Source organism: Gopherus evgoodei, chromosome 10 (assembly GCF_007399415.2).
Source record: "Gopherus evgoodei ecotype Sinaloan lineage chromosome 10, rGopEvg1_v1.p, whole genome shotgun sequence".
In the NCBI taxonomy this organism is placed as follows: Eukaryota; Metazoa; Chordata; order Testudines; family Testudinidae; genus Gopherus; species Gopherus evgoodei.
Genome location: NC_044331.1, coordinates 78991674 through 79018268, shown reverse-complemented (window position 1 = coordinate 79018268; position 26595 = coordinate 78991674). Strand labels below are relative to the sequence as shown.

At 60.8% G+C, this 26595-nt stretch overlaps 1 protein-coding gene across 7 annotated transcripts; it reads left to right on the top strand.

Annotated features, from left to right (window-relative positions):
• The first annotated feature begins 193 nt into the window (after positions 1-193).
• On the top strand, positions 194-26595 carry SREBF1 (sterol regulatory element binding transcription factor 1). 7 transcript variants are annotated; one of them, XM_030578826.1, is made up of 20 exons: positions 512-595; positions 9359-9569; positions 13357-13782; positions 14500-14672; positions 14779-14919; positions 15775-15993; positions 16377-16491; positions 16940-17133; positions 17830-18031; positions 19376-19545; positions 19913-20174; positions 20581-20747; positions 21108-21276; positions 21772-21910; positions 22262-22371; positions 22731-22863; positions 23192-23354; positions 24095-24280; positions 24491-24602; positions 25271-26595. In XM_030578826.1, the coding sequence occupies exons 2-20, from the start codon at positions 9554-9556 to the stop codon at positions 25492-25494; spliced, it is 3321 nt and encodes a 1106-aa protein (XP_030434686.1). In that variant the 5' UTR covers positions 512-595; positions 9359-9553; the 3' UTR covers positions 25495-26595. The 7 variants fall into 7 exon arrangements, with proteins under 7 accessions (XP_030434683.1, XP_030434682.1, XP_030434685.1 ...); XM_030578828.1 differs by having other exon boundaries at positions 519-595; positions 9362-9569; XM_030578829.1 differs by lacking the exon at positions 512-595 and adding an exon at positions 8692-8789 and having other exon boundaries at positions 9362-9569.

The window sequence follows — 26595 nt, the reverse complement described above, 5'->3', positions numbered from 1 at the left end:
CCAAATTCCAAACCCAATCCCGCCGCTGCAATGGGCCGCTTCCTCCTGGGGCACCTCCGCGCCTGCTCCCCTCAGACAACTGATCCCGGCGCCGCAGGCTCCCGCTCTGGTCCGCAGCCCCGGGGAGGGGGGAGGGTGCGCCTGCCCTAAAAGGCGGTGCCTGTCAATCAGGCGGGGAGGCGGGGCCAAAAGCTGGAGCCCCGCCCCTCCCTACCCTCTCCAGTAGCAGGTTTGAGCACAGTTCAATTGAGCAACTTATTTTCCCCCCTCCCCAGCCCTAGCCATGGGGGTGGGGGCCGCGGGCAGGCTACCGCTGCTGCCCATAAGTTGGGCTGCTCCTGTTTGCGGCTGAGTTGCGTGTTTCCATGGGCTTCTCCAGGGGAAGGATTTGTTAGCAGGAAAGAAACGGGGGGAAGCCCCCAGAGCCCAGCAGCACCCCCCAAAGTGACCCCCCCAGCCGGGGGGGGACACTACCCCGCAGAGCCGACAATGACCAGCCTCGGCTTTGATGACACTTCCCTGGACAGCCTGGACCCTTCCCTGACGCTCCAGGAATCCAGCGAGATCACCACGGCCCTGCTGAGCGACATCGATGGTGAGTAGCGGCCAGGCACGCGGGGCAGAGCTGGGGCCGAGGAGCGGGCATGGGGCAATGGACAGCTGGGTCCTGACCCCAGGGGCTGGGGCAGGGAGGAGCTGGGGGTGCGGATGTGGGGGCTGAAGGCGCCTGTGAACCCAGACCCCTGCTGGGGGGGGGGGAGGGGGCTGGGCTTTAGTTCAGTGCTTTTCACCCTTCAGCCTGGTGGGGGTGGGGGGTTTCTTTGCCCCCCACCCCCACCTGTGTTTCTAAGCTCCGGGAGGAAGCCGCTCACGTGTGTATGCGAGAGGGGCAGCGATCCGCGGCTGGCAGCGCCTGTCGGGGGCTCTCTTCTCCCTCGGTGGGGTGGGGGGCTCGGTGCATGGGGGGGGGTCTGTGATTTCCGATCGCGCTGGGGGCTCCGCATGTAACTACCCCCTGATCGACTTTGCTTTCAGGCGCCTCTGCTGTCCCCTGCCCAGGCTGCCGGCTGCAAGTGGGGTGCAGGCTCGGGGGGCTCGGAAGCCAGGCCGGCCCCGGGGGCTGGGACGCTCCGGACTCTGGCTCCACGCCCGCTGCTGGGCTGAGTTGTTGCCCCGAGCCCCGCCCCTTGCTCCCGGGGGCGCTGACGTCAGCCGGCGGGTTACTCGCGGTCATTTCCCTCTTGCCGAGGAGAGTTCAGCCGCGAGCGCGCGGGCGGCCTGCAGGCGGCGGGGGGGCGTGGTGCGAGGGCTGGCCCAGGCCCCCAGGCCGGGCATCCATAGGCGGGGAGCAGCCCAGCTCCTGAGCCCCTCGGCGTGGTGATGCACAGAGAGCCCCCCGGGCCGCTGGAGACCAGGGGCACGGTGCAATGGGCAGCCCCCCAAACCGGTGTCTTCCCCTGGCCGTGGGGAACCCTGGTGGGTGGTTCGGCCTCGAGCGGGACGTTCGGTCACTGGCCCCTTTGCCCGAGCTGCTTTGGGCAGGATAAAGGCGCCTGGCGGAGCGTGGCACAGTGGGTTGGAAATGCAGCGTCACCGGTTCGCCCTGCAAACTGCTCCTTTGCAAGCCCTGAGGGGTCCCGCGAAAGCTTTAGCCCACAAAAGCTTATGCTCAAATAAATTTGTTGGTCTCTAAGGTGCCAGAAGGACTCCTGTTCTTTTTTCCTGGCGGTAGTAAAAATTTAGGAGCCACTACCATGGTTCAGGCTGCTCGTGGGTCTCCGTCAGCGCCTGCATTCCTGTGGGCCTTGTTTATTTTGGGAGAGCCCAGAAATGGGTCCCATGGAGCTAGGCACTCGCTGAAACGTTCACCTCATGAGCTGTGGCTCTCCAGGCCTGGACTGTGCCTGGATTAGATTTTATCGCATGTCCTTTTTTGTGTTCAGGGACAGTGGGGATGAGGGGGCACATTTCCGGGGGGGAGGAGAACCCCCAAAGCAATCATGGGTGGGTGTAAGGGCTGGATCCAAAGCTCAGTCTGGTCAATGAGAGGCTTTCCGGTGACTTTTGATCAGACTCTAAGTGAGCTTGGTGTAGCAGAGATGACATTCGTGTGGTTCTGCACGCTCAACCCATCCTTTCCGATGTTCGTCAGTCCAGGAGTGTCGTCACATTCTGGTTTTGTGAGTGATCTGACGCACCTGATTCAGTTCAAGCTGGTGTTGCATGTCTAGCTAGTCAGAGGGTGCATTTTGTGTCTCAGAAGGGCCCCTGTGGCAAAGCCACTGGAGCTTGTGAGGTGCTTAGGGCCACTAGCTGTGGAGAAAGGCATGCATGCAGCTGTTGGACTTGTCAGCTGAGTTTGTAAGTGGTGGAAGGCAATTGCTTTTTCTGCCTCCACAAATTAAAAGCAAACAAACTGGAAAATAATCTGCCAAGAGGGCACTTTAATCAAGCAGTCGAAGGCAGGAGGAGATCAATGGGTGGAAGATGCTGGCCTAATCCAAAGTGGAGTTAAGGGCCACGTTTTTAACAGTGAGGGTAACTGACCATTGGCCAAGGGAAGTGGTTGCCTCTCTGGCATTTGGCATCTGTGGGTGAAATTCTCCCTCTGTTGGAGTTTTTCCATCAATTTCAATGGGGCCAGGGCTACACCTTTTGTCTCCAGATTGGATGTCTTTCCAAAAGACTCTAATTCAACCACAAGTTTAATGGGCTTGATGCAGGAATCTCTGCATGGAATTGTCCGGCCTCCGGTGTGCTGGAGGTCAGGCTAGACGATCACAACAATCCTTCTGGGCTTTAAAATGGATGGAAAAGTCACAATTAAATGCAATCTGAAGTCTGTGCGATCGGTCACTCAAGTGAAGGATTGCCCAAAGTTAAGCCTTCTTCTGCCATGTTGCCTGGCTGGTAGTTTATATTCTTTGAAGGAGTAACAAAGAGCAATACATTAAGGGTTACATTTAACATGGGAAAGACCATGAGTGGGGGGGCTAATGTGGCAAAGTTTTAAGATTGCACTGGCAATATTAACTCCTACCATCATCAGCCTTCTGGGGGGTTAATTTCACAGCTTAATGATGCAATCATGCTGGCTTTTTACACTGACTGACCTTGAGCAGAAGATTAGTAAAAGGCAGTTATGTTATATGGTCTATGTACTGCACATCCATGGGGCCTAAGCTATGTTGCTGAGAGCCAGAGCAGAGGGAGCTTTGGATCTGGCGTTCGTGGTCCAGATCCACCTCCAGTTAATTGCATTCTGTTAGACACTAAAACCTGCCATCATTAACCACTCAAAGGGCCTCCTGCTCCCCTATTCCCTGCCGTATAGTCTGAATTTTGGGGCATGTGCCCTTCTGCTAAAGGTGGAGCAGGTGTACTTTCAATATGGCCCTGATCCTGCAAGCTGCTGACCTGGGCAGACCCTGACCCGCTCGCTGAGTCAATGGGGGCTCTGGCTCAGGGTGCACTGCGCTGACCTTTTTTGAAAGGGGTGCTTGAGTGGATTCCCTGAGCACTGTGAATAGGTCACCCCTGGGGCCCTGCTCCTGCTCCCATTAAAATGTACGGCAAAGCTCCCACTCGTGCTGTAAGGAAGGTAACCTCCAACACTGCAAACATCAGAAGATTCCCTCCACCCTCCAATCACTCTGAGAGCTGGGGAAAGGCAGGGGCTGCTCAGTGGGTCCCTAATTTCCCCCCCCCCCAAGGCCCTGTGCACGCCTTATCATGTATGAAACAGCACTTTTGTATTAGCTCACATGTGAGTCATGTATGCCCAGCACAAGCCTGACCCCACTGATTTTGTGCATTCAAGGGGCCCTGTTCTGGGCACTGCATGGACATGGAGTGAAAAGCAGCCCCCACCCATGGAGCTAGCAGGCTGACTAGGGCCGAGACATGTCGCTCGGCTGGCATTCATAAATACAGTGAACCCTGCCGAGAGCCACCTGTCCTGCCTGGGCAGCTCCCATGAGGATCCCTTCTCCCATGATCCGCTCCACCATCTTCCTTAGGAGAGCCCCGTGCTGTGCACACCCCCTGCGTCGGTCCCTTAAGACTGTCATTTCTGCCCTTCCCTGCCCCATGGAAGCTGCTAGCAGCACATCTGACATCACCATCCTGCAGAGTTGTATGCTGCGATGCCAGTCGCCTCCGTGCATCTCCTCACCAGCCAGCCCGCCTCGGGGATTCTCCCCAAGCTCCAGCAGAGCCACTCAGAGGCGGGGACAGGTTGTTTCTGCCAATGTTGATAGCAGCTGTGCTCACCTGCAAGCTTGGCTTGCTCTGAGGTGGCCTGGCGTGGTTCCTCCAAGCAATGAGTAATCCTGATGGGTTGGCTGCTGCGGCCGTGGGCTGGGTGTGGTACCAGCAAATAGGCCCCACTGGAGTTAGGGGGAGCCCTGCTGAGGGTGTGGAGAGCCCCTGATGTGAGCTGGGGAAGCTGGAGCAGGCAAGGGCTCTTGCCAGCAACCCAATGGCAGGACTTGGGGACAGAACGGTAGAGGAGCAGGCTGACCTTTGCAAGGACTTGGGCAGCGTTGCATTGTGGGATCAGAAGCCCAGCTTGACTGCCGCTGCCTCGCTGTGTGACCGTGGGCTAGTCCCTCCCATTCACCTTTGAAACCCGCCTTGAGACCTGCACTAGGACAAGCACTCAGGGCCTGATTTTCAAAGGTGCTGAGCCCCCGGTGCTCCGCTTGATGGCCATAGGAGACATGGACACTCGGCATCCGTGGAAATCACTGCTGAGTGCCAGGCGGTAACCTCGCTCCCAGGGGAAGGATGGGTGCGTCAGCAGCCTCTTCCAATGCAGGGAAGAATTGGGAGCTGGTGCAGAGACAGTGATCCCCAGCCTGGCACCTGTGAGCCTTGCAGGTGGCTGCATTTGCTCTTTGCCCTGGGAGTATGACTGATGGAGCAAGACTCACTCTCCTCTTGTGTCAAGCTGACATCCCGACATTCCCCAAGGTAGGCATGATGCCCAGAGAGATTGACAACAGTCTCTGAAAAGCAAACGTGCCCGCCTGCTGCCCAGGGAAGTCAGAAGGTAACTTCCAGTCAACTGCAATTCAAACGTGGACTTTATCCCAGGGCAAAGGGCTCGCCCTGTTTCGGAAATGCTGCACAGCTGTTGCTGTTATCTCCAGGAGCACAGTGTGGCTAAATTCCTGGCGAGGCTTCAGTTTTGATGCAGATGTCAGTGGCTTGATTTTAGTCCCATGCTATGGGCCAGATCCCCAGTAGGTCAGTTGCATTCTATCTGTTAAATTCTTCCCCTCTTCTGTGTTTAGTTAGCTGCCATGTCCCTTACTCCCTGTCCTAAATGGCCATGTCCGGTGTTGCTGTGCGCAGTTTGTAGTTGCCGTGTTGTACTCCAGAGGTGGCTGCATTTTGGCGATGCTAGGGAGAATGCCATTCCTGGTAATAAATAGCTTGTGCTTTGGCAGTGGAAGACTATCCCATTTCGCATGCTCCCATTCCGCGGCTGGCTGGGATGACACACGTTCCCAAGGGGGTGATGAAAGACAGGGGAGAATGAGGATAAAAGGATGGGGAAGAACTAAGGTGTCTGAATTAGGCTATTTTGCCATCCATGCCCTTCACCCCTCATCCTCACAGCACAGCAGTGAGCTCCCACCCTGGGGCTCTGCCTGGGATCCTGGACAGAGCAGTGTGGTATTTGGTGGGCAGAATGAGGCATTGTGGGTATCTTCAGGGAAGTCTGGCTGCATTTCTCCTGGGTCCTGGTTACCCGTTGAAAGAGGAGGGGGCATGAGCTGACTATTCTGGGAGCGCACAGGTGGTGGGAGATGGGTGGCTCGGGCCAGGGAGCTGACCAGAAAAGGGCCAGAGCTATCCGAGTACGAGGGAACCCCGCGGCACAAACAAGTTTTATCTGACACTCTAACAGCGCATGGACTTGTCCCTTTGGGCCAGCGTAATTCCCTATGGCATCTGGTTTCTCCATGGGGCCTTTGGGTTCACGTATTCAGTATCGGCATCCTCTGGATTGTGTTTTCCTTGCTCTGATGCAACAATAAAGAATTTCTCTGTTGTGGAGTTAGCCATTTCCCCCCCCCAACACACACACACACACACACCCAGCTGGGGTGACCTAGGCTCTCCTGCCCAGTCAGACGTGCCCTGGCGGCATGTGGTGCCCACTGACAGCCAGAAGCTTTGGGTGACCATATTTCCAGAAGTGAAAATGGGACACTGCATGGGGCTGGCCCCAGCCCCTCCCCTCCTGATAGGCTGGCCCCAGCCGCTAGCCCAGCCCTCCCTTCCCCCTCCCCCGATGGACTGGCCTCAGCTGCTCCGCCAAGGAGCCCTCCCTGGACTGTCACTGGTCACTCAGACCCTGCCAGACCACCCCTCCCCCCACTGGAGGCCGTCACTGGTCTCTTGAACCCTGCAGGCCCCCTGCTTGAGGCTGTCGCTGATCTCACTCGCCCCCCACACCACACCACACTTTTTTGACAGAAGTGAGCATTTGTCCTGTTTGCTCTTGCCAACCTGATCAGTCCGCAGGAGCAAACGAACAGGACAAATTCCCTCTTTTGCCAAAAAAGTCAGGATGGCCGGGACAGGGCTTAAAAAAGGGACTGTCCCGGCCAAAACGGGAGGTCTGGTCACCCTAGGGCAGCGCCTCCTCACATCTGGAGCGGAGGGCTGTGTGGAACCCTCGTGAAGCCACTTAAATCGAGAGGCTTCAACTTTCTTCCAAGTTGCAGACCTGGGAGTTTGCAGGCTGTGGCACTGGGAGTCCAAAGGAGAAGCTGCGTCCAGTTGCTCCTGATCAGCTCCAAGTCCCAGCCTGCAAAACAATCCTGCTCAGGCCCCGGCACGTGGCTCCCATCCAGGGATCCTCCAATTCTTTCGTAGCACGGATCGCGCCTTAATGGAGGGTCTGTCTCGTGGCCCCTCCGTTGTTCCCATGCACCATCTCTTAGCCACCCCTCATGCATGACCCCCATGACATCCCTATGGCTACAGCAGTGATTGCTTACTTGGACAAGCACATCAGGGAAGCGTGGGATACCATTGCATGTGCTTCTAATGCTGTTCAGCAGCTGGGTATGAGCAGAAGGGGCCAGCCCCATGTGACAGGCCAGCCCATTGGGCTGCAGACTCCCAGCAAGAGCTCCACGGGCCCTAGCCTGGGACTCTCCGAGCTAGTTCACCCCTTCCATCTCTGCTGAGTGGTTCTCCTGCACTCCCAGGCAGTTACAGGTCTCTAGATGCTGCTAGGCTTCAGATAGGAGCTCTGGAGTCTCAAAGCACCAGGGCAGCGCCAGTTCCAGAGGAGAGGGCAGCTCGAGTTTGCTTTCGCTCCAGTGGGTTTATTCGTGTGAGGGGGGCTGGAATTGGTGGGCGCTCCTGGTGTCCCTGCTGCGCGGTCCTGGTGTGAAAGGTGCTGATGATAGAAGTGGGAGGGGTGGATGGGGACAGAGCGGTTTCACGACCGCGTTTTTGTTATTTGTTATCTGTGTTATTGCAGGGCCCGGGCTCCCCCCCCCCCCCCCGGCACTAGACGCTGTAGAAACTTGTGCATGGTGCCCATTCCTCAAGCAGGCCACTAGGGACTGGGGCTGGCTCCAGAATAGAGCCTCGACTTGTTTCCAAGGCCAGATGGGACCATCCTGGGCACAGATAGCTGAGGGCCTTGGCTCTGGAGGGTCCAGCAATCTGCCCTGCTGTCTTGGAGCTCAGGGCACAGAGCTGTCGCATTGCCACTGGTGCCAGCAGCCCAGAGGGCTGTGCACGCTGGCACCAGGATGAGCAGGGCTGAGAGGCAGGCGCTGGATTCTGCAGCTTGGCAGGGTGGGGATGGAGGAACTGGTTTATCTGCCTTGTTTTCGAATGGATTTGTGCTGTTCCTCCCAAAACCCGCCCCATTGTAACCAAACACAGACTCGACCCGGCCAGTGCCGGGGGCCTGGCCCCAGGTTTTTAGACTCTTACTACGTGACTTGTCTCTGCTATTTTTATGCCAGTCCCTGGGCCGCACCGCTGGGCTCCAGCTATGTTGCGTTTTCCGGGCTCAGTTGGGCTCCCCGTTTGGCCAGGGTGGCATGGGAGGGGGGCTCTGCTTGGATCCTGGCTGGCAAACAGATGGGGCCACATATCCCCTTGCCCCCGATGGTTGGCGTTGGCTTGAAAGGCACGGGGCCAAATGCCTTTGTTCCGAGTGGGCAGGGCCTGCCGTCCGCTCTGCCCACTGTCTGATCCCCAAGCCGCAAGACCAGAGGCCAGGGCCTGGGATCCTCCCTCGCTAAGGGAGGTGGGGGTGCAGCTGTGTCAGATGGAAGGAGAGAAACACGGCACTGCAGGGTAGCGTCCTTCAAAAGTGCCTGGCTCCCAAGGGGTTAACTGTGAATGACCGAGAGTAACCCTGGCTGGCAGCACGGGGGTTAAGGCAAACGGCCTGGAGTAACCCAGCGCCATTCACCTTGGAGGCTGCGCAGGGAGGCCCAGGCTGTCTGGGGGCGGTTGGCAGGGCCAGATAGTGAGGCCAGGCAGGCGGGCGCCGATTGGCGGAGAGGGATCACCTCATGCAAGAGCCGTGATTCACAATTCCACCCGCACTCCTTCCCCGACGGCTGGGGAGGCGGGACAGGGCGGGCGGGAGGCACCCGGGTTTGAAATAACCACACACGGCCCCGCTGCTCAGACTCTGCCACCCTTCTCCCTCCGGCCGGCCAGGCTGATCTGGGCTCGTGGGCCCCTCGGGCACTTGACCTGTCCCTGGGCCACGGCTGGGATGGAGTGCACTTTCGAAGGTATCTCCCCCTCCTGCGCACACTGCTTATTCCGTGCATATAGGCTTCCAGATGTGCAGTCTGCATCCCCTCCACCCCCCGCCAGATGTGTACCCGTCTTGTGGGGAGACTGAGGTGGGGCATCTGGGCGAGTGTGTCTCCCCCCGCAGTAGGGGAGGGTCACCTCTGTTTGCGGTGTGGGGGGAGGCTGAAATCTCTCCTGCTTGGTTCCATTGAATGCTGCCCAACCAGAAAGCTAGGCACCCCCTTCTTTGGGGTGCAATCCATTGATGGCCTGCAGCACTTGCTGAGCTCAGCTGTCCCAACAGAACTCCAGTGCCGCTGGAGTGGAGTCACAGCAGTGCCTGGCCCCGCCCCTTTGGAAACTGCATTGAGGGGAGGGAGGGAGGATTGCACGATTCTGCAGGTGGCTGAGTCTGGGGAGCATGGGGTGAGTGAGTGGTGGGAGAGGTGGGGAACTACTCACCTATAACAGGTGACAGCCTGTCTCCTGCGGGATCCACTTGCTCAGGGACTTTCCTGGGCTGCAGGCTTTTGTATTTTGCCTGAGTCTGTCATTTTCCTTCTAGCAGCCGCCAATCCATGTCCCCACTGCCCTCATACTTGCTTCCTGAGCTCTCCCTTCTTGCTCCGTTTGGAAAAGGACATTTACAGCATCCCTATAAAGCGGAATAAACGTGTTTGTGGAAGAGTGGAGTGGGGGGCTGTTACCTGCCAGCTCTTCGGTGACCACCTGGAAATGCGCCATGCAAGACCTCTGAATTATGTCACGATACCATGGTGAAGGCCACATCGGAAATAGACGGACTGCTCCATAATATGTGTGTGTGTGTGTGTGTGTGTGTGTGTGAGAGAGAGAGAGAGAGAGAGAGAGACAGATAGTGTGATTAGATACTTATAACGCAATGTGATCTCAGATAGTCCATAACCCCTACAATGTGCTTCCTAGTGGTGCATGCTGTGTATTGTGTTATAATTGTGTAATGCTACTCTGTGCAGATATACAGACCCAGAGTGCAGCCGTTTGTTACCTGCGCTGAGGCTCTGCCCAGCACCGTACAGGTGTGATCACAGCAGGGACAGGAGTTATCCAAGCGGTGCTAGGCTCTGCCAGTGTTACAAATCTGCCCTAATTGCACCTGTGGCCTTTTTGTGTGGCAGGAAGATGTGAGAAGTGTTCTCAGGTGATGGGATGGGTCGGAGCAGGGGCCTAGGACCCAGGACTTCTGGCTTTTGCTGACATGGTGCATGAACTTAGGCAAACATTTTCACCCTGGTTCTGGGTGTCTCCAATTTTGGGAGCCCAGCTTAGGACCCCGGGGCCTGATTTTCCCAGGTGCTGAACAAGCACAGCACCCATTAACTTCAAGTAGGGTTAGAGGTGCTCAGCAGCTCTGAAAATCAGGCCCCATGCGGCCGAGGCCAAGCTCCCAAACTCAGTACTGAAAATGTAGGCTGAGATTTTTGAAGCTGACTAGGAGAGTTAGAATCAGGACTCCCCATCCAATGAGCGGGGCTGTGAATCTAACTCTCCTAGTCAGTTTTGGAGACTTCGCCTCAGAGACCAACCACTCTGTGCCTCAGTTTCCCCAGGCACATGGTGAGTACAGTGATATTGACCTATCTGGTAGCTGAGCTGGAAGGATCAGTTTGGTAAGAGCCGGCAGAGGAGGCACCAGGACAGTGCACAGTATTAATTAGTGGCTGGCGATAATTGCAGCAAAGCCGTGGCCATCGGAAGGCTGGGTTCCACTTGAGAGGCCACTGGCTCAGTGTGTGACCGGGGGCCATCTCCCCTTGCCGCACTTGTAAAACACGGTGAAAAAAACCCAGCAGCTACTGCTGTGTGAGAGTGGAGTCATCCAAGGTGAACAGATACCACAAGAGACCCTGCGTGGCCTGGCTGGCTGGCTGCAGCTTTCTCCTTTCCCTGCTGGCGTCAGTGATGCCTGCGCGTCTGGTTTCAAGCAGCAGCTTAGACTCTGCTTCCTGCAGCCCCAGGCTCATTTGGCAGCCTTGTCTAGGTGAGGAGGGAAGGGCAGCTCCCAGGATCTGGTGGAAGACTGTAGCTCTTGAACGCAGGTTCACCCTGGATGTTGAGAGCATGCGTTTCTTGCACACCTGCCAGAGGCTAGGGTAGCATCCCCGTGGATTCTGGCCCTTTCTCACCTGATCGCTGGGCGTGGTGATGGAGTAGCCATCCCCTCCCCACACCAAACTGAGATGTTGGCCCATGGGAAACACTGCCACGGCAAGTGAGCGTGAGCACAGAGAGCTGTGTTTACCCGGCTGGGGGCCCTGTCCCCTCCTTAGTTTGAGCAGCCTCAGGGCGGTATAGACAGGAGGGTTGCAGGTCCTCTCACACTGCAGGTCACGAGCTCATGCCGTGGGCCCTGATCTTGGTCCCTGCTCTGCGCTCCCCCTGCAGAAACCCGGACGCCAGGCTCCATGGTGCAGGGAGAACTGGGGCAGCCTGCAGGAGACAGCAATACCTAATGGGATGGGCCCAGGTGACTGGAGACATCTCCTCTGTGCCGTGCCTAGGCTATCTGTTTCCTTTCTGGGGGTACAGGATTGACATGGCTCAGACCCAGATTCTCCCCTCTCCCTGCTCCAATCGCCTGCAGCTCCCCAGCTCCGTCTGCAGGTTGGGCCTGGCCCCCAGGTGCTTTTCTCCAGTGTTGGTGTAATTGGGACATTGGATCACAGCTGAATTTACACCAGAGAAGTCCACGACAGGGGCACTGAGCAGCCATGTGGAGGGGGAAAGGAGTGGGGCGGGGGTTGGGTTTTTTAGTACAGTTGGTCAGAAAAAGCCTCTGGAAGCCTGAAGCAAAGCGCAGATGGGGCTGTAAGTAGCAGGAAGCATCGATCCACAGGGAGGGTGATGGCTGCTGGGCTGGGACACAAGAGACCCAGGTTCCATTCCCTGCTTTGCCGTAGACTCCTTGGGCTAGTCACTGACTTGCTCTGCGCCTTGGTTTCCCCTCCATACAACAGGGCCAGGACCATAATCCTGCTTTTCCCCTTCCCGTTGTTGTGGGGCTGGGCAGAGAGAGCCAATGGGTCGTTATTGACCCTCTGTGCTACCACAATACGGAAAACAATAATAACCCTTCCCCATCTACAGCCGGCACAGGATGGGGCCCTGCAACCTCCGCTCCAGCCCACGCAGGGGGCTTGTCAGCAGCCCAGGACGTCTCCCTCCTCCTGTTCATTGTTTTCTTGCCATTCAGCCTAAGGGTCCCCTGTCAGTTCCCCTCGCGGGCTGGATGGGGTAGAATCCGGGCCCAGCCCCCTTGCTCGTATGAGTAGCCCTCTGTGAAGCCAGGGCAGCACCCCACGTGAGGAAGGGCTGCAGGATCGGACCCTCTGGGGTCCGGCCGGGCATGGAGCAGCCGTAAGAGGAGGGGTTTCTCCTCCCTGCCTCTCCCACTTCTTGCCTGGATCCCCAAGTCTCCCCTTGGCGGCTGGTCTTCAGGCTCCCCCTGCTGGCAGATGCAGTTATCACACCCACAGCTGACATGCCAAGGACGGTACCCGACTCCCCTAGGCTGGCGCGCTGTGCGTGGGTGGTTTGTACAGAGTTCAGGTGGGCTGGGCTGGGCCCAGTGGGGCTGAAGGCTTTCAGTCTAGCCTGCCAGCTTGGTCTTCTACCCCCTCGGAACCCCCCCCCGCCCTGCGGTCCTGTGCGTGGCACTGATGCTGCAGCTGGGGGCGGTTGATGATGGGGACTTTGGCAGCTGGCCCTGCAGCCACCCAGTAGAAGGTGCTTGAGGAGCCCCGCCTTCTCCCCCACATGCTGTCACTGAGGGCTGGCAGCTGGGACCCCGTGAGACAGGCCGGGATGGAGGGAGCTTTAAAGCAAAGGTGCCAGAAGCCAAAGGCAGCCTGCAGCCACTGAATATGGAGAGGTGACCCGCGGGGGCTGCGTGTTGCAGAGCGCCCTGCTCTGCCCATTGCGGAGCAACTTGCTTGCCCTGCTGGCAGTACGACATGGTCTAGGCGCGAGTGTGAGCAACCCCTGGGCGGGAGGGTGGGCATGCCCCTGCTGGTACATGCAATAGCCAGAGGAAGGTGCAAATGGGAACGCTGAGCGTGCGCAGTAAGACTCAACCTTTGGCCCAGTTGTTGGTTCAGTCCAGCCTCCCCTCTCCCCACACCCCAGCTGAGATGAGTTTGGGGGGTTCAGCCCCGTTTCTAAAGGTGCCCACTAGTCAAAACCCGCAGCTGGCGCAAACACCAGATTCAGTGGCGAGGCCCAGGGTGCAGTTAGGTCAGCTGTGCCAGCCCTGAGGCTCAGCTGGTGGGGCAGCATAGAGGAGCTGGCCTGGTTGGGGATACAGGGCCTCTGGGTTCCCAGAGCTGTTTTATCCAGCACCAGCCTCTACCCTACTGGCAGTGTAATAACCGAGCTGGGTCTGGTTGCAACGTGGGCAGCCCTCACCCTGCAGGGTGTGTAGATCCCCCTCCCTGCCAGACAGCAAGCCCTGTATTCAGGGGGATGTAGATCTCTGTGGTATGTGGGATCCCTCTCACGGCTGGGCTGGCTTGGGGTGTTTTCCAGACATGCTCCAGCTGATCAACACCCAGGACAATGAGTTCCCGGGTTTGTTTGACACTCCATTCGGCGCACCTGCCGCCCCGATGCCAGAGGCCAGCACGTCTGTGGGGCTGCCATCCACACCTAGCTCTCTCGACGGCTACCTGGGGCCCAGCCAGGCGCCCTCCTCCACTCCTGTGAGCATGTACCAGGTGCCTCCGCCACTGCAGAGCTTCTCACCGCAGCCCCAACTGAGGGCCGGGCCAGGCCTGACAGTCTCGCCAGCGTCGGACATCAAGGAGGAGCCCATGGCAGTGTCTGCCAGCCAGCCCCGGCCTCTGCCCCAGCCACAGCAGGGGGTGATGACAGCCCAGAGCTTCGTCCCGGCTTCCCAAGGCCAGTTCACCCCACAGCCCTTGGTGGGCTACCAGGGTCAGCACGGCTTCACCGGTGAGGCTCAGGATGGGGGCAGGGCCCCTTGAGATGGGGCTGGGTCCCGCTGCTCTCCCCTGTCTCCTGTGGGACTCCGAACTGGCCCCGAAAGGGCTGTAGTCTATGGGGCAGCACTGGAGTGGGATCAGCTCCTGTAGATGATGCGATGTCCCCCATAGCTAGTACTGGAAGGGGTTCATTTAAATGCATGCTGGCAAATAATTTAGACCTAATCTTTTGGCCTCAGTTTTTTTCTACCCTGGGTGGGAATATCCTTTTGGGTCTTTAAAAACATGAATTTAAAAACCAAATCTCACTGAACAGTGGGGTTTTTCTGGTTTGGAAAAAAAAGTGGGAGACAATGTTTATATAGGACCTATAGTATTGTCACCTCTGCTGCTGTCAGGGCAGCCAGCGGGAAGAGTGCAAGCTGAGCACTAGTAATGAGGCCCTGAGGGGGATATCCCCATGGGGGGGGTCTGTTTAATGGGGAAAGGGCAAAATGGTGGGAGACGTGGGCTGATTTCAAGGGTGCGATCAACTCTGGCTGGTTCCCTGGCAGAGTGTGGGGCATGACGGGTGATTGACAGTCTCTGGAGCATCCTGAGTGAGGAGAGTAGATGAGCTGGGCCCTTGGTCTACCTGGCTGATGCAGGCTCGTGGGTGGGCAGGGCCCCTGGAGTGTGAGGAGCAGGCTCCACACTGCGTCTAACTCGCTCTCCTTTCCGCCCTCAGCAGTGCAGCCCGGAGGGGCTGCCCAGTCCCTGGCCAGCCTCCCTCACTCCTCTCCACAGATCCAGCCCGTCACCCTTCAGGCGCACGTCCAGAACATCTCGCCCCAGCAGCTGCTGGCCGCAACCACCACCGGCACCTCCCAAGCTATCTCCTCCCAGTTCCAGCAGGTCCCGGTAAGCTGGGGCCAGGAGCATGGACAGGCAGCAGGAGATCCAGGTACTCCTGCCCCCCGAGCTGCGGGTGTGGAGCTCCAGTGCTGACCCTCTACCCACCCTACAGGTCCTGCTGCAGCCCCACTTCATCAAGGCCGAGTCCTTGTTCCTGACAGCTGTGAAGACAGATGTTTCTGGGGCAAAGACCTCCAGCCACACGTCACTGGCCACCACGGCGGCCGTCCAGTCTGCGCCACTGCAGGTCCCGGTAGGTGAAACCCTCAGAGGTCCCTGTGTGTGAGTCTGCCCCACAAGCCCACGTCTCCCCCCCCAGGCTGGATCTGCTGGTTGGCCTCAGGCCTGTGGTCAGAGCCAGTCGGTGGGGAGCTGAGAACAGACCCAGGGCTCCTGGAGGGGGCCACTTAGGGATCTTGGGCAAAATCAGTACTTGGTCCTGCTAGTGAAGGCAGGGGGCTGGACTCGATGACCTTTCAGGGTCCCTTCCAGCTCTGTGAGATAGGTATATCTCCCTATATATATTTTTTACCCTCCCTTCCTCCATATCCTCCCTTCGTGTGTCAGCCAGGGCCTGGGACTGCCTCAGTGGCTCTGTCGTGGGGCATGGCTCATGGCACGTCCCCCCTGCCATCTGCAGACCCCCGCCAGAGGTGGGGACCTTCCCTGGAGACCAGCAGGGGCTCAGCCAGTTAAAGCCATAGATAATATCTGAGATGGGGGTCAAGGCATCGGCCAATTGCAGCTAGAGAGCAGAGCTCGGGTCCTGGCTCAAAGGGGACGAGTTTGATGGGTCTCAGCAAGTTCCACATCTCAAAACTAAAATGGAGCTTGGCACGGTCGAATGTCAGCCCCAGAGCGGTTCACGGGTGGGAATGTCAGGAGGGGGCTGTGGGTTGGGATTGGGGGCAGGAGCAGGGCTGGGGATGGATGGAGCCCAGGGCTGGAACAACAGGGCAGGGGGCTGCTTTGTCAGAAGCAAGGCGTCCTGGCAGAGCTGTGCAGGGGAGCTGCCTGGGGTAGGCGGAGGGGCTCTTTCCTCCCCGCACCATGGGAAGGTGGGCATACTCCTGGCTCCGGCTGGTCGCAACGCCCTGCTCTCTCGCAGACCCTGGTGAGCGGAGGCACCATCCTGGCCACGGTGCCGCTGATGATGGATGCTGACAAGCTGCCCATTAACCGGCTGGCGACCAGCGGGAAGCCAGTCTTGGTGCAGAACAAAGGCGAGAAACGCACAGCGCATAACGCCATCGAGAAGCGTTACCGCTCCTCCATCAACGACAGGATCATGGAGCTCAAGGACCTGGTAGTGGGCTCAGAGGCCAAGGTACCCGATGCAAGCGCTGTGGTTCCCCCCTCCGTCCCGCTGCTGGGTGCTGGGAGGTGCTGCAGGCCGGGAATGAGGGGCATCAGCAAAGCTGGCTGAGGGTACAGTGGGGCGGGGGCTGAAGGGGCTCCTGCCCGTCCCTGTGCTGCCTGGGTCTGGCAGCCATGTCGCATCCTGGTGCCACCATGACACGGGCATGGCCAGTGGGTTGAGCTTTGCCGCCCGGTTGCTCCTCCGCAGGGACAGCACCCGACAGCGGTCGACACGGAGGTGGGGGGAGGGCAGCATTGCTGGGGGCCACTCTAGACCTTCTCCCCAGGGTTGGCTGCACCCGGCGGTGGGGGGCAGCTGTGCCTGAGCACCCGTGTCCCTCTCTCGGGCAGATGAACAAGTCGGCCATTCTGAGGAAGGCGATCGACTACATCCGCTTCTTGCGGCTGAGCAACCAGAAGCTGAAGCAGGAGAACGTGGCCCTCAAGATGGCCGCCCAGCAGAACAGTGAGTGTGGGGTGACTCTCCCAGCTGGAGGGCAGGGGGAGGGGTTGGGAGTTGAACCCAGGTTATGCCACCAGTGAAGTGAGTGTGGTGGGTCTCAGCCTGGCCACAGCAGAGGCCCAGGACCACAGTAGCAGGTGTGAGGTGTCATGGGGGCAGTGGGTTGGGATTGGGGGGCAGCAGCAGAGGGGAGGGGGGACTGCATGAGGGCTAGGCAGGGGGGAGATGATGTGTGGTGGCACAGTAGGGGAGAGGGGCAGTGGGGGGTGCTGTGGGGCGGGCCAGGCAGAGGGGCAATGGGGGGGATGCTGTGGGGCACTGCACAGCCCAGAGCGATGAATGCCCCAGCCCATTGCAGGGTGGCACAGGCTCTCCAAAGACACGGGGCTGGCTCAACTACCTGGGTGGAGCTATAAGTGGCAGCCTCTCCTCATGCCCCCTCTGCTTTCAGAGTCCCTGAAGGACCTGGTGGCCACATGCGGTGGGAAGACGGATGTGCCCATGGAGGAGATCAAGCCAGAGATGATGGACATGCTGACGCCCCCACCCTCGGATGTGGGCTCCCCCTCCCACAGCAGCTCCCTCTCACTGAGCAGCAGCAGCAGCGATTCGGAGCCCGACAGCCCGCTGTTCGAGGAGACCAAGGTCCCGTGACCGGGGGTGCTGGGCTGGGCAGGAGACAGCTCTGACGGGACCCTGCCTGGAGCCAGAGGCTGGCGGATGCCCATGCAGAGCTAGGGACGGTCGAGTCAAACACCTGACCCAGGAGCGAGCCCTACCTACGCTGCTTAGAGACGGTCCCTGGGCCTGGCCCGTTACCCAGTCGGCAGACGTGCAGGCTCCTCTTGGGTGCCACAGCGTTGGGGGCAGGCCCAGCTTGGTTTGCCCTGGGTGAGGGGGTGACGGATCTGTGCAGCGCAGACTGGCTCCCAGCCCCCCAGTCATAGCTTGATGCCTTTCACCTTAGAATATCAGGGTTGGAAGGGACCTCAGGAGGTCATCTAGTCCAACCCCCTGCTCAAAGCAGGACCAATCCCCAACTAAATCATCCCAGCCAGGGCTTTGTCAAGCCTGACCTTAAAAACCTCTGAGGAAGGCGATTCCACCACCTCCCTAGGGAACCCATTCCAGTGCTTCACCATCCTCCTAGTGAAATAGTGTTTCCTAATATCCAACCTAGACCTCCCCCACTGCAACTTGAGACCATTGCTCCTTGTTCTGTCATCTGCCACCATTGAGAACGCCCTGGCACGCTCCGTGGGTACTGTCCCTCCAGCTCAGCCGGAGCAGACCCACCGCCTGTAGCAAGGACTCACGCTCACCTCTGTGCTTGGCTTTCAGGGGAAGAAGGAACAGCAGCTGTCCACTGGCAGCCTGGGTATGCTGGATCGCTCGCGCATGGCTCTCTGCACCTTCGTCTTCCTCTGTCTCTCCTTCAACCCCCTGGCCTCCCTGCTGCGGGGCACCAGCCCCGAGGGCACCCCAGAGAGTGGGGCCTCTCCTGGCCCTGGCAGGAGCATAATGGGCCAGCCGGATTCCATAGGTAAGTGTTGGGAGCAGCACGGAGCCAGATGCTTGGCTGAGGGTTTTAGTGCTAGAGAGTGGCAACCAGGGCCAGAACCCCCAGGCCAGGTGGCTGTGGCGATGGGGGCCAGGCCAGAGACTAGCAGGGAGTTCGGTGGCTGGGGCGATTGGGTCCAGGCCTTATGGTAGAGGGAGCTGGGTGGCTGGGGCAATCAGGTCCGGTCCTGGAGGTAGAGGGGGCTGGGTGGCTTGGGTGATCGGGGCCAGGCCGGAGGGGAGCAGAGGGCTGGGTGGCGGGAGCAATTGAGTCCAGGCCTGGAGGTAGAGGGGGCTAGGTGGCTGGGGTGATCAGGGCCAGGCTGGAGGAGAGCAGAGGGCTGGGTGGCTGGGGCAATTGGGTCCAGGCCTGGAGGTAGAGGGGGCTAGGTGGCTGGGGCGATCGGGGCCAGGCTGGAGGAGAGCAGAGGGCTGGGTGGCTGGGGCGATCGGGGCCAGGCTGGAGGAGAGCAGAGGGCCGGGTGGCTGGGGCAATCAGGTCCAGGCCTGGGGGTAGAGGGGGCTGGGTGGCTGGGGCGATCGGGGCCAGGCTGGAGGGGAGCTGAGGGCTGGGTGGCTGGGGAGATCGGGGCCAGGCCGGAGGGGAGCAGGGTCTGGCTGGCTGGGGCAATCAGGTCCAGGCCTGGAGGTAGAGGGGGCTGGGTGGCTGGGGCGATCGGGGCCAGGCCTGCAGGTAGAGGGGGCTGGGTGGCTGGGGCGATCGGGGCCAGGCCTGGAGGTAGAGGGGGCTGGGTGGCTGGGGCAATCGGGGCCAGGCCGGCGGGGAGCAGGGTCTGGCTGGCTGGGGCAATTGGGTCCAGGCCTGTGGATAGAGGTGGCTGGGGCGATCGGGGCCAGGCTGGAGGGGAGCTGAGGGCTGGGTGGCTGGGGCAATCGGGGCCAGGTTTGGAGGAGGAAGGGGCTGGGTGGCTTGGGCGATTGGGGCCAGGCCTGGAGGTAGAGGGGGCTGGGTGGCTTGGGCGATCGGGGCCAGGCCTGGAGGTAGAGGGGGCTGGGTGGCTGGGGCGATCGGGGCCAGGCTGGAGGGGAGCAGGGTCTGGCTGCCTGGGTTAATCAGGTGCAGGCCTGGGGATAGAGTGGGCTGGGTGCAGTCATGTGTCCAGGGTGCTGGGAGGAGCAGCCAGTGCTGGCAGGGGGCCCTGAGTTTGGGGTGTGGCCTCACGTGGTCCACTGGGCTGTGACGCCCCTGCTGGGTGATGCGGTCCGTAGTGTGGGGGGGGCACTCCGGGCCATTGGTGGGGCCGGAGCTAGCTGTGATGTGCTGCTAACGCCGGCTCCCCCATCCCTCTCTGCGCCCTGTGCCCAGACGAGGCCTCAGGCTGGCCCACCCTGATCTTCTGGCTGCTCAACGTGCTGGTCGTGCTGGGAGCCTTCGTCCGGCTCTTCATCTATGGTGAGCCTGTCACCCGCCCCCACTCGGAGCCATCCGTCCTCTTCTGGAGGCACCGCAAGCAGGCAGACCTGGACCTGGCCCGGGTAAGGAGCAGCGCTGGCTGGCTGTGCCCTGGGAAGGGGGCTCCAGGCTCCCATTGCCCCAGGGCAGGGCCCAGCCCGGAGCCTTGTGCATCCACCCCATGTTAGCCCTGGTTTGATTTCTCCTTCCTACTCAAACCCTACCCCTTCCTGCCTGCCTGGCACAGCCCCACCCCTAAATCCTGCCAGAAAAAGCCCTGTCCCTCTCTGCCCACCTGACACGGCCCTTCTCTGGCCCTGCCTGCTTGGCATGCCCTGCTCCCAACTTCCCAGAAAAACCCCTGCCCTGGCAGAGGCCTGATACTCAGTAGAGGGATTCCCCACCCCACAGGCGGCGCGTTAACACCCTGCATCCTCTCCGCGTTGGCAGGGGGACTTTGCTCAGGCCTCCCAGCACCTGTGGACGGCCCTGAAGGCCCTGGGCCGCCCGCTCCCCACCTCCAACTTCGACCTGACCTGCAGCCTCATGTGGAACCTCATCCGCCACCTGCTGCAGCGCCTCTGGGTGGGGCGCTGGCTGGCCGGGCGGGCGGGCGGCTTCCGGCGAGACAGCGAGCTGAAGGCTGACGTGCGCAAGAGCGCCCGCGATGCCGCCCTGGTCTACCACAAGTTGCACCAGCTGCACATGACAGGTAAGGGGCACCTGAGGGCCTTGATGGGGCTGTGAATACTGGGGGTTGGGCCACAGGGATTGGGTCCCCCATGGGGGGATTGGGGCTGGATATGTGGTTGCCCCATCCCTGAGCAGGTTCCGTGCCAACCTCTCACTCAGCTGTGCCTGTCCCCGTCAGCCCTGACCCACAACTCCCCCCTACCCCCCATCCCCACTATTCCAGCCCATGCCATGCAGGGAGGAGAGGCGCCAGGTGTCCAGCTGCTACCCCCCTTCCTCCCACTCGCGCCGCGGGTAACCTGAGCCCTGTGGGGAGCCAGGAGCCCTTGGGGGCCATGCCCCCCAACAGGACTGAGTGTGGAGGCCCTGGTAAGGCAGGAGTGCCCCCCCGGCCAGGCTGATGTCCCACATCCTCTCGCCCACAGGGAAGCACGTTGGGGGCCATCTCTCCGGCATCAACATGGCGCTGAGCGCGGTCAACTTGGCTGAGTGTGCCGGCGACACTGTTTCTGTGGCGACGCTTGCTGAGATCTACGTGGCCGCGGCGCTTCGTGTGAAGACCAGCCTTCACCGGCGCGTCCACTTCCTGGCAGTGAGTATGGCTTGGGGGTGGGGCTTGGCTCAAGGGAGGCGGGGTTCCTCCATGTCCCGCCCTCCCAAATTGCAGACACCAACCCCGGGCCCACATGCTGGGCTCCTCCTAGAGGGGATGCTATGGGAAGCCATCTAGCCTGGCACTAGTACCCGCTGCCAGGAACCTATCCAGCCCGGTATCTGCACTGGGCCCATGTAGCTTGATATCGCCTCTCCCTACCTTCCTGCTGCCTCAGACCTGCCCCTGGAGCTGGCTGCCAGCTCTGGCCATGGCTCTCTGCCCAGACAGCACCATCCTGCCTGGCTGCCCCTAGGGCCATGCAGCTGGAGGGGCTGACCCGTGTCTCTGCCCTGGCAGCGCCCCTTCCTGTGCAGCGCCCGGCAGGTGTCCCTGTCACACAGCGGCACTGTGCCCCCAGGCATGCAGTGGCTCTGCCAACCTGTGGGCCACCGCTTCTTCGTCGATGGCGACTGGTCTCTGAAGGGCACCCCGAGGGACAGTATCTACAGCTCCACCGGCAATCCAGGTATCCCTTCCCCCCGCGTCTCACTGCCCAGCTCCGTCTCTGCAGGGCATCAGACTGGGGGTGGGCACTGCCCCGGTGGGAGGCAGATAGGGACTGTGCCCACACTCCCCATACTCAGCTCTGCCAATGCCCCTCAATCCTGACCCACAGCTGCCATGGGTTCACCTACAGCTCTGCTGATGCCCCTCACTCCTGAGGTTTAGACACTGTGGCCTTTGTCTCCAGAAAAATGGGCCTCTGTCACACAACCTAAAGTGAGCCTTGCCTGCCCTGCCCTTGGCAATAGGGATGCTGGGCGCCCTGCCAGGCTCCAGCCTGCCCTTGCCTTTATTAACATTGTGGTGCCTGGACCCCCTGTGCCTGGCAAGGGTTCCAGTGTCTGGAGATACAGGGTTTGGGCGCCAGTGCCCCTCAGCTGGTTCCTCCCCCCAGCCAGGATGCTCCAGGCACAGGAAGGTGATAGGGCCTAATCCCGCCTCACCACCTAACTAACAGGCCTCTCTTGGCGTTTCCAATGGGGGCCAGTGGACCCTCTAGCTCAGGTGACCCAGCTGTTCCGTGAGCACCTGCTGGAGAAGGCCCTGTGCTGTGTAGCCATGCCGGAGCCCAGCCTGCCAGTGGCTCACGGAGAAGGGTAAGTACCAACCGTGGGGTCCAGGGCAGGGATGCACCCAGCCTGCCAGCTTCTGGCTTCCTCCCAGCCTGCAGCACCCTGCCGGCGACCACTCAGTCCCCGTGCTGCAGGGATGTGGCCCAAGCATCCACCTGAGGGTCATGCCTAGTGATCCCTCTAACCAGTGGCTCTCTGCCACCAGCAGGGCCCTGAGCACCTCGGCCCTGCTGGGGTGAGCCAGTGCCACCCCATATCACCAGGAGCCCAGCTGCTCCCTGCAGCACCTCTAATTCCTGGGGAGGGGGTGGGGACCCAGGACGGTTCGTTCTTCTGGCACCCGTCCCTAATGGCTCCTCTGCCCCTCGACCCCAGGGAGTTCTCCGATGCCCTGGAGTACTTACAGCTGCTCAACGGATGCTCGGACACCGCTGGCACCCCCAGCTGCACCCTCTCCATCAGCGCCGGCATGGTGGCTGGCACAGGTGAGGCCATCGCTGACGAGTGCAGACAGGGGGCAGGGGAGGGGGGCCCGGAGCCTGGCATGTGGCCTGACACTGAGAGGCAGGGCTAAAGCTGTAGTTGGGTCTCTGCATGGGAAGCTTCCTGGAGCACACGGCACCTGGGCTGTGCAGGCCAAGGTGGGCATAGTGACCCCGGGGAGTGTGAAAGTTACCGGCTGGAGATCCAAGGTGGGGCAAGTGGGTATGGGATTGGTGTGGGGGGTGCTGTGCAGGGCAAGGCATCTGCGGGGGTAGGAGGGAGCTGGCCAGGGCAGGCGAGTGTCTGTTGCTCACCATGATAGGCTGGCTGATGCCATCGGTCCCATGTCCCCCACTCGCAGGCAGCGACCCTGTTGCCAAGTGGTGGGCGTCCATCATCACCGTGGCGATTCACTGGCTGCAGGGGGATGACGAGGCGGCTGAACGGCTATATCCGCTGGTGGAGACCATGCCGAGGGCCCTGCAGGTGTCAGAGTAAGTGTCTGCAGGGATCGGGAGGGGGAGCGGGGCAGGAGGTGCATCGCTGGGATGGGAACAGCATCCCCTTGGAACAGCTGAGCTCTGCAAGACAAATGTACCAGGGATCTCAGGGCAGGGGAGTGACACTGTGTCATGTGATCAGCTGTGCAGTCACATGATCTCCAAAAGGGGTGCCCATTGCATCTCAGGGAGCCAGCTTTGGGGGTGAGACCAAGAGTTGGGGCAGCATTGAACAGGGGTCGGTTATCCCAGCCCACCCCTCAGTGCTGGGAGACCCCAGCCGGGGGCTCCACGATGACCCTCTCCCTCTCTGCCCGTGTAGGAAGCCCCTGCCCAGGGCCGCGCTGCACTCCTTCAAGGCGGTGCGGGCGCTGCTGGGGAAGCAGGACAGCAGCCAGGCCAGCCTGGGCCAGTGCGAGAAAGCCAGCGGCTACCTGCGGGACAGCCTGGGGCTCAGCTTGCCCGCCACTGGCACCCTTGACAAGGTGAGTCCCTGTGGCCTCGGCCTGGGGGTGGGTGAGAAGCTGCGTGTAACCGGACTCTCCCCTAGCATGCACCACATCCACTGAAAGGCAGCCACCTCTGGGGCGAAGCACACAGGGCTCCAGGAAGCAGGGTATGGTGCCGTATGCAGTAGAACCATCTGGCTCTCTCGGGCCATGCATCCAGCTGTCCCCGGGGCCTGACGCACCAGACGCACACCTCTGCAGGAAAGGACCATCCAGGGGGGCACAGCACAGTGGCCGCAGCTGTGGTGCATTGTAGTTGCATTGCATGTGTGAGAACAGGTGTGCAATGCCCCTGCAGTGCAGCCCAGATGGGGCTTCTTCCAGCACCAAGCACCAGCCTGCAGCAAGGCACCAAGGCAGCAGTGCCCCCGCTGGGTACTGCAGAGGGCTACTGTCCAGCACCGGCCCTGGCAGACCCCGGGAAGACACCCCCAAGCCATAATTCCCTCGCACCGGCCATCGCCTGTCAATGGGGCATCACCGTAGCCAGCGAGGAACTTGGAAAGATGGGACCCAGATGGGCCAACCAGTTCCATGGCACTGTGGTGGGTGGGAGGGCAGGGGAGGGTCAGGCCCAATCTCCCTGGGGCGTGCTTGCTCTCTGCAGTGTCTCTGTGGACGCAGCCCTGGGTGGCGTGTGTGTCACCGTCTGTCTCCCCCCTCCACCCAGTGTCTGTCTGCCCCTCCCCCTCACTGGTGCCCCTTTCTCCCCCCAGGCGGTTCAGCTCCTCCTGTGCGATCTGCTCCTCGTGACCCGTACCAACCTATGGCAGCAGCAGATGAATGTCAGCCAGCAGCTGAGCTGCGTCTACCAGGCCTCAGCCCTGGAGCTGCGGGGCTTCCAGCAGGACCTGAGCAGCCTGCGGCGCCTGGCCCAGACCTTCCGGCCAGCCATGCGCCGGGTGAGCCTCGCAGGGGAGGGGCTTGGGGGGTTCAGCTCTTTGATTGCTTTGTCTGCTGAGCACATGCTTCCCACCATGAGCAGAGGCTCCATGGCTGGCACTGGCCAGGGGATGGGGATGGGGTCAAAGTCCCTGCGTGCAGACCCTCCCTAGGGCTGGGCTGGCGCCGGGCTGCCCGGAGGCTGACTGTCTATGTGGGCTGCTCCCCAGGTGTTCCTGCACGAAGCCACTGCCAGGCTGATGGCCAGAGCCAGCCCCACCAGGACCCACCAGCTGCTGGACCGCAGCCTGCGCAGGAGAGGGCCTCAGAGCAGCAAAGAAGGTGAAGAGGGAGTCTGTGGCCCAGGTGGTGTGGGAGCAGCAGGGGGAAGGGAGCCCAGATTGCCTTCTGCCCCCCAATATGGGGGGCACTTCACTGGGCCAGCAGGGACTGGGGCGTGTGCCCACCCCTGCCCTTGGACTGGGAGGAGGATGCAGCCTCCATGGCCCTGTCTGTCCTGGAACTGCCAGCCGGTGCCAGCTGTGGGGCTGTATGGCTGCCCTTATGAGAGGGGCTGAGACCCAGCAGCTCATGACATGGAGAAGTCCGACCGGGTTAGGGCATGGGTGGGCTGAGCGGAGGACTGTGTGCCTGAGTGGCATGACACCAACCCACCCTGCCTGTGGCAGCAAACCGGCTCAGTTCAGCCTACCACTGCAGCCTACTTGGTACAGGACTGCAGGGGGCCAGCCCCAGGCCAGTCCAGGGTGTAGGGATCAGCAAGATCCCCAGTGTGTGGCTGGCAGGGCTAGCGCTGGAGCAGTTGTTGGCACCCTGGGGGCAAGGGGCAGGACCAATACCCCCGTCCATCTTTGCGCATCTCCCTCTGCAACGGGCGCATGATCATGGCCTGGGCCTTCCCCTGCATGGCCTTGCCCCTCCCCTGGGGCCCCTCTGTCCATTCTGGCAGCTAGCGCTGAACCAGCAGGGCCCTGTGTTTGCTCTTGCAGCCAGCGAGCCGGAGAGCCACCCCACGCCACGGGAGCATGCCGAGGCCCTGCTGCTGGCTTGCTGCTACCTCCCACCCAGCTTCCTCTCTGCTCCAGGCCAGCGTGTGGGCATGCTGGCCGAGGCCGCCCGCACCCTGGAGAAGCTGGGTGACAAACGGATGCTCCATGACTGCCAGCAGATGATCATCAAACTGGGCAGCGGCACCACGGTCACCACCGGATAGCGCCGTGGCCGGAAAGCCATGGACCATGGGGGTGGGGAGGCCACTGCTCTAATGGGACTGATCCAGTAATAACTGCTCCCTCAGGGCTGCTGTGCTGTGTCGTGGTCAATGTGTCTCCTTGCTTAATTGGCGGGAATGTTAGTCATTACTGCTGGGAGGGGCTGGGAGCCAGGACTCCTGGGTTCTATTCCTGACTCTCTTCTCTGACCCTCGTGTGCCTCAGTTTCCCCATGGGTGTAATACACTTCCCTACCTCGGGGGGTGCTGTGCTGCCAAGTGGTGACACTTGGTGGGGGGCTGCCTTGGGTGCAGAGATGCTGTCATGGCAGGAGGGAAGGGCGGGTGCTCTGAGGGGGCTAAGTGTAGAGGCTGGGGCTGGTGGCTGGGGGGTTGCTGGCTGGGGGTGATTGCTGAGAGCCAGCCCCCTGCACCCACAGATGGAAGGTGTCCAGCCTGGCCCTGGCTAGAAGAACGCCTCCAGCATGTGTGGGGTGCCAGGGGCCCCGTGGCCCAGGCTCTGTGCGGGTGACTGTGTGCTGGCCCTTGGAGCCACAGCCAGGGGGTCTGTGGGCACCCAACGAGCCTCCCACCCCTCCCCTGTGCTAGGACCTGGACTCCCAGCTGCTCTCCTGCCCTCACCCTCCAGCATACCCCCCCCTGCTCCCTGCCCCACCCCAGCTCTTCCTCCCTGCTATGCTGGAGGTGGGCACGGGGGACCTCTAGTGGCACCTTCTCAGTATTACAGTATTGGTCTCGCTCCAGCCCTTCTCCCTGGCCTCCAGGCAAAGCGTTCTAGGCTGCTGCCCCTGCCTCTGCCCCACCGCCCACCCTAGAGTTCCCCCGTGGAAGGCCTCTGCTTCCCTTCCTCAGCCGCTGGCAGTGGCTACCCCGGTCGTGCACAGTGCTGGTGCTGGGCATCAACTGGGGGGGCTTCAGGGAAAGGGAAGAGGGCAGTGCTGAGGGGACGGGGGGGCATCTCCCAGGGCTCACAGCATTGCCCCCTGCCCTCCCTGCCCTGGCCCCTTCCCCTGCACTTCCTTTTTAAAGGTTATTTTCATAGTTGGAAAGTTTTGTACAGACAATTAAAGCTGCTTATTTATA

Excerpts from the sequence above, each read along its gene's own strand:
- SREBF1 (XM_030578822.1), top strand. The coding sequence starts at position 490 with ATGACCAGCCTCGGCTTTGATGACACTTCCCTGGACAGCCTGGACCCT. Across the intron at positions 596-13,356 it reads CCTGCTGAGCGACATCGATG|ACATGCTCCAGCTGATCAAC; the intron begins GTGAGTAGCGGC and ends GGTGTTTTCCAG. Across the intron at positions 15,994-16,376 it reads TAGTGGGCTCAGAGGCCAAG|ATGAACAAGTCGGCCATTCT; the intron begins GTACCCGATGCA and ends TCTCTCGGGCAG.